Source organism: Fringilla coelebs, assembly GCF_963513975.1.
Source record: "Fringilla coelebs genome assembly, chromosome: 4".
Taxonomy (NCBI): Eukaryota; Metazoa; Chordata; class Aves; order Passeriformes; family Fringillidae; genus Fringilla; species Fringilla coelebs.
Window position 1 is genome coordinate 6930885 of NC_140032.1, and position 12294 is coordinate 6943178.

The window sequence follows — 12294 nt, forward strand, 5'->3', positions numbered from 1 at the left end:
TCACAATAAGCCTATTTTACTTCAAAAAACAGATGAAGCAACAAGTGATTGTAATTACATGCAAGTTGATCCCACTCTGCTTTTTACCTTCCAGTACTCAGTACACAGCAGCAGTTAGCAAAATGCTTGAAAAACTTTGTGTCCTTTTTAACTCCTCTCTCCTCAGTCTTTCCATGTACTGCATGTTCTCTCTCTAATCACCAGCTCCCACAAATGTTTGTGTCTCAGTTCTGCTGACTGAGACAACAAACAGCACGCAGTATAATTTCATGGTGGAGAAGAAAAAAAAAGTGTTTTGTATCCTAAAAACACCCAAGAACTGTTTTTATTCTTTGGGATTTTACATAACTAGATATTCAGTAAGTCCTCAGCTAATACCAGAGTATCTTAGGAAGCAAAGAAGAAGAATAAACATTATCTTCAAAAACAGCATCAATAGTAATATGACAAATAATAAGCTCATGCTATATTTATCTATGTTTTACATTCAAATGCCTTTATTCTGCTGCCCAGTACTTTTTTACAGCTTTCTCTACATCACTAAAAACCTGCACAAGGAACTTACAGAACTATTTTTCTTTCCTCTGCTGTAGAGATAAGCCTGTCTGCTGAGTCACTGCCCTTAAGACTTACAAGAAGATGTACCAGCATCATTTGCAGGAATATTAATCTTGGCATCCTGCTAGCATCAATGGTAGAAGGAAATTCACCATTTTTAAAACAGGGAAAAAAGCTTGACTGGGAGGGAGAGGTGAAAGACTGAAAAATAACATCCCTCTAAGTACCTCACATTAAACACTTGCATTTGTTTATACAAAAAAAGTCTTTTTCATGGAGCAACAATGCAGGTTTTAGATGGCAACATAAATTAAATAAATGTGTCTCCTAACAGCTGCCATCAATAAAATTATGCTTTAAAGGGAGCTTAAAGAATTATATTATGTATTTGGGAAGAGGAGCAATATACCTTCTTCCCTAATAGGTTTCCTTAGGAAACTGAGGGAACAAAAGTCAGATAAATTCTCTCCTGAATGGCAGGAGTTTATTTTTCCCAATTTTTCTTCAACTCTAAAAGCAGCTCATTTTTGAAAGGCAGACATAGCAAACCACAAAAAGCAGCAAGAGAGAGACAAGGAAATGAAGAGACATTTCACATGGGAAAAGACAGCACACTCTCATCTCATATCCACTGATCAATGCTCCCTTCCCTTTTCCCACTGCTTCCAGTGGTTTTGTGCACAGCTTCAATGCTGAAAATTGCAGGAGTCAACAGGCATTACCTGGGCTCCCACTTCACTTGCATCCAGCTACAACCACAACTTGTGTGTATTTTCTAGTCAACTATTAATAAAGTGCAGAAAAAGCATGTTTTATCAAAGAAACACATACTTTCATGCTTTGTAAGAAGATTATAGGAGCTAATATAAAATAATGCTTAATAGGAAAAGCTGGTAACAACCCCATGTGCCAGCTCTATGAAAAATAACTCAAGTTACTACAGAAATTCAGGAATATGTTGGACTCTGGTCTAAATCTACATTTCAAAAGCAAATCAAAGCCTTTTATAAAGAGCAGATCACTCTCACATTACCTCCTTAAGATTTGTATTACTCACACCAGAGCAACAAATGGGAGGCTCTTCATCTCAGTAATATTTCATTCCAACAATTTCACCCAAACTTAATATTAAAATCAGAGATTTTACTGTAACCTTTCTACCATTTAATGGCTTTTGACAGAGTGGACAATAATATTTTGTAAATTAAAGGATACACAAAGAGGTTGGACCCTCAACTTTATAACTCAGTGAAATCACAGGACAGGAACTGAATAATAAGGAAGGTGGCCATTTAGCATTTCATATGAACAAGAATTTCCAAAGTCTGCTGTGTACTCTAGCTCGAAGAATTATGTGGCTGCATCAGGTTGTAACTTGGGTTACAATCCAACATAGAGATCTGCAGAAGAGACAGCCAGCAAACCTTCAAAGATCTTCCTCTTATCAGGGATTTTCTCCACAAACTGGGCTCCTGACTGGTCTGAGCCTTTGATCTGCACCTACATTTTGGCTTTTGATCTAGGATTTTACCCCAGTCCAGCCTCCGCACACAAAGAGGTTTTCTGAGGCTCACAACACGTGTCTGACTGTGGCACCAGTTAAAGCAGGCAAAACACAGCAGCCTTGCACACTTTCAGCCCTGACCTGACCTTTATAAAACTCAGCAAGGAGTGGTTAAGGCTCTGCCACCAATACAACAGGTGAGTATTTTTTTATCAGTAACTGATAAACACACTACAGCTCCTCACTACACCACTGGGGCTATTGCTAGGACTAAGCACTGCCCCACTGAAAAAAGTATTTCCAAGATCTTTCCAGAGCATAATGGGAAACACACTTGGTCTCCACAATCTTGGAAGAGAAACAAAGAAAATCTTTACTCCAAGTGGTAGGCTGACCTTTAGATTACAGGTAGGAGATAGTTTAACCTAAAGTAAGAAAAGTACAGATCAGATAGTTGCTTTTCTTACAGTCAAACATGAAGGACCATCTCTTCATAGTTCCAGTAGCTGAATTTATTCTGAAGAAGCAACACTGATTCTCCTATAAAATTGGTATTTCTATTTTATGGACTGGTTTAATGCTAAATCTCATGCATCATAAATAAGTCTCAGACAGTTGATAATGATCTCATTTTTTATTCAAACAGAAGTAGTAGTATGCCACAGTGATGGAATTATATTTTGTAATTAGATTACAGCAGTAGTAGTTAAAATATACAATTGGGTAAAAAAGAAAGAGATGAAAAATTATGGCCTTACTCCTTGGGTTTATATTGAGCAGGCAGATTGTCATCCTGCCACAAAGCTGTTAATATTATCACTTAATTAACTAATGCTAGTATCTCCATAATGAGTTTTATACTCTGATAGGAAAATTATACAGCTTACATATGATTACTATAAAATACACAGTAAACATTAATACAAAGATTTAGATGCTATCAGATTTCTAGAGGCAAGTATAAGATGCAAAATAAAGTCTGTAAGAGCCTTACCTAAATCTCCAGCAGATTTGATGTCAATATTATCAAAACCACTGCCAATTCGGACAATTATTCGAAGTGCTTTAAATTTCTCCAGGTCTTCTCGAGTTAAAGTTATAGTGTGATACATCAGTGCACCCACTGCTTCATTTAGTACCTAGAAGTAAAATTAAGAAAAAAAAGTTGTTTTTTTTTTTCTTTCACAGAATCTCAGCTTAATCTCACACACATCTTCTCAAGTATAAAGGACAGGAAAAGCCTTAAATACAGATTCAGGGGTTTTTTTAAAGGTTATTTTTCTAAATATCTCCCAGTCTCTTGGTAAGTCTTTTTCATCTGAAGTCTCCATTCTAGCATGATGGGATCAGCTTCAGAAGAGCTAAGTGATCTGTACCTGTGTTCTTAATAAGAGGGAAAGCTCTCCTCATTCCCCAGGAAATGCTCTGCAATACTGACCCCAGTACAAGTGCCACTGGACTGCACCTGCACACACAGAAGCCAACACTCCCCACAAACAGTGAATATTTTTGCTTAGGCAGTTGATGTTCAGCTTTGAAAGGAGTAACAGAGCAGTATGTCTTCACCACACACAGTGACACAGGCATTCAGTGCCCTGTGAACCACTGGACAGACCTGAAGAGAAAACATTCAGTGAACACAAACCCCTTCGACAACAGAGACTGAAATTGGTCACTTCACACACAAAACAAAAAGTGCTTGCCCCTCAGTTCACTGACACTGCAAATAAGCTCTCACTGACAGAAAACTGGATGTCACATAAATTGGTATTAACTGAGATGCCAAACTTGACATTATCCCAGAAAATCCAAAGACTCTGAGAAATAAGAAATTGCATGAAAGCAAAAATGCTGCAGAAAAAACCCCAAAACTTGTGAGAACAGCAAAAAAGCAAAAATTAAAGACAATCACATTAACAAATCAAATTATGTTAGAGGGCATCCAATCTATACAACAGCACTTAAAACAAAGGGGTGCAGAGTAAGGAGAGGGAGAAGAGGTGTGGAGAATGGAGCCAGACTTGCCCCAGCAGTTTTGAATTCTGCTACAAACAGTGACACTGCACCCCACAGAGCTGATATCAATTTATTTTTCAGACAGCAGAGAGTATTTTCCTCTTTATCTGCAAATTGCACAATTTTACTTCTCCAACACACTTCCCTGTGCTTGCACCTTCAATGCACTAGCTAATATCCTAATGGTTCTACAAGACACAAAACATGCACAAATCATTTCAGCAGCTAAGCCAGCTGTAATGACTTCAAGAGATTCCTATGACACACTTCCCATAAAAGTTCTGCAGAGGCTCTAAATTTCTTGTTCAGACTTTTGAGTCTGGTACATGCACAGACTCTGTCATCTGAATTATTTCTCCTCATATAAGCATTTCCTAGTGTAATGCAAGGTCAGTAAAAATAATCAACGTGCATAATTTTTAAAAAACCATTGCAGCAAAGCACTCTTGCACACAGAGAATTACAATTGCTGGAACCCAGGATCTGCAACAGTGTTTAAAAATACATAAAGAAAATAATCAAAAGAAAATAAAATCAAACTCCATAAAAAATGAAAGAAAAGCACTCATTACTGAATACTTCACAAAATTATTTATGCTATTTCAACACTGTTTCTGGACTGAGAACTTCAGTTCTCACATAAAGCCCAGATTCCTTCGAGCAGAATTTGCATTTACTAGTAAGAACTGCAAAAAAAATTACAATTACGAATTACACATCCTTCAAGAATGCAGCTACAACATAATTCAAAGACCAGCTGTAGGCTCAGATCTTATAAAATGATTACACACACACAAAACTCCTTGATTTTAATGGTGCAAACAAGTCCTTTGGAGATTACATCCAGCAGCTCCCAATCAGAGAGACTGCACCCACCAGAAAGTGTTACCTTGAGCTGTTACACAGGGCTAATAAAAACCCAACACAGTTTTTGGGTTTGCTTCTCCACTGACATTCCAGCTGGCATGGACCAAGCCTGAGGTATCCTACACAAGGAACAGTCCCTCTTAGGAAAGACAAGCCCACCTAAAATGCCCTCAGGTTATTTCTGCTCCCAATAGAGGCTGAAATAAAATTGTTCAAGGATCTCCCAGCTTCAGTGATGTGGAAATTTCTTCAAATTCAGTTGCAGCACTTGTTGCTTCAAGCCTCAAGGTCAAGTTATGATATCCTGGCTATCTCCAACAAGCCATGTTCCCTGTCCTGTGCCGTATCATTTATTTCCCCCTGCCCCTCCCAAGGGTTGTTCTGGATGCCTGTGCTGCAGGAGAAAACATCATCTGTGCAGCTGTCAGATAAACAGAAATTGAAGCTTAGAAGTTGCAAGGACACACCCCTAAGGCTCTGTGACAGCCAGAGCCTCTCTCCCAGACTGGAAAGGGCCCATGGTGGGTGTATTTTGGGGGTACAGATCTGCCACTGCTTTAAGGACTGCATCCAGCAGGGGTTAAAGCACAGCTGAACTGGCTCAGACATTTGTGTTTCAGTATCAGAGTGAGTCACTTTGGGAAGCAGATTTTCATTTCATAACCATGCATATTTTATTAACTCAGCCAGTCTAGGCTGGCATTTGGACTCTAAGAGCACTGGTGTGTGGACTCATTATGACACATTTTTTGGGCCCATCTAGGTTATGACTTGGCACTAGGAGGAGACAGAAAAGTACTGGAAAGCTTGGGAATGTGTTCAATAAAAGGGAAAATATTTCCTAGCTATAGCTTAATGCTGACACTAGCCATTTCCACAGGCAGTTATTTACCCATCACATGGGATATGGAACAAGCAAATGCAAGTGACAAATCTCTTAGAATTTCTTTTTAGTGACTGAGCCTCTCCTAGGATTATGGGCTAGTTAGCAAGGAAATCCACTGCTAAAAATGTAATACCCTGAAAGTGTGTTTTATCACATTAATTTGATAATTTAATTATGTTACTGCTTTTTGCTACTGAACATATGATAGAAATATGCCAAAAAAGCAGAAAATAATAGCAGAAAGTCTGAAGTTAGAAACATTCAGCATTGGTGAATGTTAATAATGCCTCTTAGATTTAAAAAAAAAACAGTGGAAGTTTCTGTATTTTGGAATTATTTGCATAAATGATATTCTCAGTTATTACATGTATTAAATGCACACAAGGAAGTCTGACAAGTCTTTCAATGAGTAAAATAGAATACATAAAACTAACATCCAGCATAAATATCAACAATTCCAGAAAATAAAATGATCTTTAGAAAAAAATAACTGTGCATAGAAGTAATTCACTGATGATTTAACAAAAGAGATGGATGCATTGAGAAAATCAGGGAGAATATGTGATTTTTCTCTATCATTTTGCATAATGAACCTTATTTTTAACAAATTCAAGAACAAGTTTATTACAAAGAGATCAAACTTGTGAGTGAGATAGCAGGCAAGGCAGAAATTCCAGATCAGCCTGAGTATGTGGCAGTCAGACCATGCTCTTTGATGATTTCTTGTAAGGAAAGGCAATGGAAAAACCTGAGAGAAAATGAGCAGAGTCAGCTGTGCTCCTCCAACAGCCATTCCTGCTTCCATCACACTGCAACTGTGCCCTCTGGGAAGAGAGGATCCGAGGCAAAGGCTGAAACAGGAGACATGAGCTGGGTTCCTTCTGTTGCCAAATTATTATGGAGAATCACCTGACTGATTTTCTATGCCTTCAGACTTTCTTCCAGCTGAAGCTAGAGCTCACTGTTGAAAGCCTTTGTCATTCCCTATTCCATGAGCTGACAGCTTTTCCCATCACAGCAGCTTGGACAGGTCTTTCTGCTGTTCTTCAAGCTCAAAATGATTACTCTGCTTTCACAACATGCCAAGTCACCAAGGCTCTTCTGGAACAGATGAAACAGCAGTAGGAGACATTTCTATTTCCAAGAATTTAACAAACCCTGAGTACTGATTATCCAAGGTTGAAATCCTTCTAAATGTTTTCCCATCTACATTTTTTTTTCTCCTTCTTTTAGCACCACACTATTTTAGCCATCATGCTGAACATCACATAGTCACCACTGTGACACACACCTCTAATTATTTGGGGAAGAACTCTGAGCATCTTGCTTACTTTTACAAAAACATAAATCACAACATGCTAAGAACTAAACAGCAAGGCCTTCTTTTCTTGGAGCATCTCAAGACACTTCTAGATTTGACTGTGAGAGGCTGATCCCAGACACTCATGGATCAAATCCAGAGCACAGAAACATAACACAGCACATGAAATGCCAAACTGCTTAAATGCAAAGACAAAAAAAATATATAAATTACAAGATGAAGATGACAAACTCTCCATCTTAAAAACAAAAATCATCACTAGAAAGTGCTGTATTTAATCCAGTTCTAGAAATGACAAAGTGTTGCATTTCTTGGACTTGAAATTTCATGTGTCATCTCTAAAAAATTATGTTCCAGTGTCACCAACAGACTTGAAATATTTTGCACATTTGGGTGGAACAAATGTACTTTACCAAAACGGAGTAAGCCTTGCCTTATTTAACTTGCAAAAAGCAGCTGCATGTTGAATTTGTAACCAATAGTCTGTCACATGGGGAAGGCTGCAGAGACTCAGAGCTGCTCTCAAATCCTCCCTACAACACTGCAAAGGATCCATGTGAAACCAGCACCATTAAAGCTAAAAGGAAAAGCCAGTGTGCTCAAGTGGTATTTAGTGGCTCTCTAAAGCTCTGTTATGTTGTGTTGCTTTTTACAAGTTCTTGCTTCTCTTCACAAGCTCTCAGCTCCCTGTTAGGTTCCTATGATCCATGGTGCTGTCAGTAACCCACTTATTTCATATAAACTTTACTCAGCCAGGATACTCTCTAGTGAGGACCCAAAACATTATTACTTGAGTTTAGGTTGTCCATAAATAAATATATATAAATATTTACACAAACATAAACAAAACTTACTTGCAGGCTCCTGAAAACACACTCTCTAAAAGCCTATATATCCATACACTATATAAACTACATATATATATATACACACATGTGACATATATATATATGACAGTGTATTTCTAGTCTTCTAAAAATTAACATTAAAAATATATATACATACAAATACACACACAACTGCATAAATAACCTGTATAGTCTACACACTACTTCCTTTTAAATACTATATTGAGGCCAGTCTTTCCAAGCCAGGATTTACTGACCACTACATGCAGCTTTAATGACAGAAGTCAATTTGAAAATATAGACTCTGAAAATGTTTTTACTGAATAAAAGGCTTCAATGAAAAATCTTTAAAAGGAATTCTGTGTGTTAGTTTGTCTATTAGTAGGGTTGAATTGTGTCTACTCATAAGGCTGAATTCAGGTCAAGTCTATCAGACACTAAAATGGATTGAACATCTATACCAAAGGATATTATGGAAGTCACTGGTGACAACTCATCCCAGTTTTTCCCCAAGTCTTTAAGGAGCCTGATCCAAAGCTCATTCAGTTTCAGGACTATTACAAGGTTTTGGATCAGCTCTGAGATGACAACTTACTCCCAACCAGATCTTATTGTTTAGAACAAGGCTGCTTCCTTTCAATCTGTGTTCTTTGAGAATTTAAATCTGATGGAAAACTAAAATGCTTCATCTGCATCATGAATATAAACAGCACTGATGGTGTAAACACAAGCTTTACTGCTAAACAAAGAATTGGAAGCTCGAAAAATTATCTCACTTAACCATGCCTGTAACAGGGACAAATCAAAGAGCTGAACAACAGCACCATCCTGAATTTGTTTGTATCAGTTTTAAAATATTTGTCACTTTTCACCTCCTCTTTGAAATGGTCTTTGATAAAACTGCCATCACTAGAATTGTTTCTATATTTAATTCCTATGTAAAAGTGTGACTGAAAAATTGCAAGTTCTCTTAAACAGGAAGTTCAGATTTAAATTTTTTTTAACTTAAAACTACAAATATGGAAATGTAGTATCCTTTTGAAAATTATTTCATATTGGGCTCAGAAAACAGAAGCCAAAGGATCTGACACATTCTACTGCAATCTCTGCTAAGGCTGGGGCACAGGTTTACCCAACAGACTCAGTTCCAAGGACTACTCACTGCTTTCATCAGTGTTCTGGTCAACTGGGTAAAGGCTTGAAGCTGTAAACTCAGTCAACCACACACTTTTTTCTTCTACCTGATTTGCAACAAGATGTAGCAAAGTACATAATGACAGAAAAAAAGAGAATGAAAAAATGTACTCAGCCTCACATAAACTCTTGACTTCTTTCCAGCCTGTACATTTTGTTTTAAAGACCATCCCTAATCAGTTGTGCTTCCTGTCTTTTCATCTGGGTTTGCAAGAATCACTGTTTTCTCTCTCCTTGGTTGAGATGCCTATCACTAGCTCTTGCACATTGTTTACATTTATCCCTCTCAATCTACACAGCACTTCCATGTTACAGAGCACACAGCAAAGGTCAGGAAGCCCAAAAAGCAAAGAACAAGAACTCAGAAAAATCTTGGGCAACACAAAGACCTCAAGGGTGTGCTTGAATCTGTTATGCCTTTAAAGGTACAGAAGTGGAAAAGAGCAGCAATGTTGCAGGAATCAGAGTGCTGGGTAGGCTGCCAAGGAGCCAGGAAAAGCAGCAAACTGTGAATGGCACTGAAACGAAGAGGGATTGGGAAATAGAGGCAAACAGACAACGGAGCATGAGATAGTGAAAAAAGAAAAGTTGACCTGGAATGAGGATGGAAACGAGCTAAGTGTTTTTAAACAATTTTTTTGGATGAACAACTGTATTTTTGGCAGAGCAAACCAAAACACTGTGTATACTTGGAAGCAGTCTTAGATAGTTACTTAGAGAACTTATTTACACATCATTAATTGTAAAATAAAAGCCAATTTAACTGCAGTGAGTAACTTTCACAGACAGTAATGCAATCTCCAATAAGAAATTTGAACACTGATATCTTAAAACATTTTTACCCTAAATGACAGAAGTTTTCTGATAAGATGCAATGACCCAAACTTCCAGTTTTGCCATGATAAGAGTCTGCCAAACGTAATGCTCAACTTCACACAGCCACATGCAACATCTACAATAAAACAGAACTTAGGGGTTAAGGGATAAAAACATCTATTGCAGCTTTGCAGACTGGCTCAAAAATAAACTGCTTTTTCTAGGGAAAATGGGAAACAAAGAGACAAAGCAAAAACCAGTCAAACCTTACGCATGAGTAAATTTCTGAAGAAGCATAATAAATGACCCTAACTACAAAGTTAATTCAAAATACTGGGTCACTCTCAGTAAATGTCAGTATTCATTTAAGCACTGGCAGCCCGATTTTTCAGAAGGAGGGAAATGTATCTTCACCATCCAAGTTGCTTTCCAAAGCACTGGAATGGGGAACAAATGCTTTGACCTGAGATGAAGCACAGTTCTACTACATGTTATTACTAATTTGCAACCTTACAACTTGTTACTTATTTTCCACAGCGTAATCTCCTCAGTCATAAGAAGTGATTGGCAAATGAACTCTTGGCAGAAGGGAGTTGTTACAGAACTGCAACTCACTTACCCAGCTGGAGAAAACTTTCTTGAATGAGCGCACACAGAAAGGTATTTGCTAAAATCCTGCTCCTGACCCTGCACAGAAATGGCATTCAAGTCCTCGCTTCTTTCCCACCTTTCTTTTTGTGTTGAAATCTCTCAGCCTGTTTGCTGCTCTATGAAAAACTACACAGCTTGTACTTTGCTGTCTCACAAGCTATAAATTCTTCTTTCTACTCTATTTCCCTGAAAAACTGAAATCACACTATTTTAAAGCAGGTCTTATCCCTGACCCTCTCGTAACCAGCAGAAATCCCTTTTGCTGGTTCCAAAGTTTATTTCTCAAACTCTGACTCCTCACAGCCCTGTGATCAAGGCTCCACAACTGTGCAAGCTGAGTCAATATGGGTTCCAACCTTCCTAGACATCCTTCTGCTGCCTTTCACTCCTTCCCTCCCCATCTGATTCTTGGTTCGTGCCTCTCCCCCTGCCCCATTACAGTCACCCACCTAAGAGTATCAAACAATGTCAATCACCCTTCTAACCCCATCCTAAACTTCCCTGCCTCTGGCTTGCTCCCTGAATCTTCACATTAAATGTTTCTGTATCTGCTAGCCTATGGATTCAGTAGCTCTTACTATCTATTATCAAAACCTGTATTTCAACTAACAGGGCAGCATCATTTAGTATGGCCACAAATGTGCATTCAGAAATACATGAACAGTTTTGATCTTGCTTTAAATATGCAACTCTTAATTTTAAAACCTTTTGTGAAAACAATTTTGTATTTAGCAAAGCACCGTTCCCAAATAATGTATTATGCAAACAGTACTAAAATACAAATATTCCTCTGAAGATAGGTGAAAAGTAGTCATTTTGCACTGCAGATGAACAGTGAACACTTCTCACACACAAGTGAACAGTGCTTAACACTCCATAAAACTGCTCTTTCAGCTATGTTAAAGGAATATAGCAGTAAGATAATGAATTCAGGTTGGTGAATTTTGTTGTAGAAATGTATTACCTTGCAGGCCCAAATGTTTTAGGACTGTCTCATCCTTTAGGCAACTGAAAATCTGTATTATAGCACTGTACTGATAGGTAGTTAAAATATATTTTCCTGATGTATTACTGAGATCATTGAAAATTAATTATTTTTGTATAATAAAAAGCAAAAGATGCAAGCTTTATTATAATCCCCTCAATACAGAAGTTTTGTGAAGATCAGCAATAGATTACTTATGTCACTCATCAGTTATTCAAATACTTTTCCAAACCTGCAATTTGAGAGAGACACACTCAACCTCAAGATCTGAAAAGTTCATTTATTACACACCACTGCTACCAGAAAATACCCATTGTTTTTTTGCAAGGCATTCATGGCACACAGGAATTCCCCAGTCTTGATGCACCAGAAGTAAATGATGTTGATTTTAGTAAGCAAATCATAAAACTATAGAGGTGGAGCAGCCAATGGTACAGTGTTGACCCCAAGAGCAGACTGCTCTTATCTAGTAATAAAAGTAGAACAGCATTTATATTACTTATTCTTCATGTGTCATTTAGTCCTTGTAAATGGAATCCATGTATTAACTCCTAACAGTGGTGTGAGATAGGAAAACAGTAAAACAAAAGCTTCTCAACATGATTAAAAAGAAATACACAGAAAAAAAGGCATTCTATCACATTTTAA

General features: G+C 37.7%; 1 protein-coding gene across 10 annotated transcripts in view; it reads right to left on the reverse strand.

The window, feature by feature from the left end:
* The window catches only part of CTBP1 (C-terminal binding protein 1), a 236538-nt gene that overhangs the window by 24258 nt on the left and 199986 nt on the right, over positions 1-12294 (reverse strand). For all 10 annotated transcript variants that reach the window (XM_084204392.1, XM_084204390.1, XM_084204398.1 and 7 more), the window contains one exon: positions 3057-3201. In XM_084204392.1, the coding sequence (XP_084060518.1) occupies positions 3057-3201 (145 nt within the window). The remainder of the gene's footprint in view (positions 1-3056; positions 3202-12294) is intronic.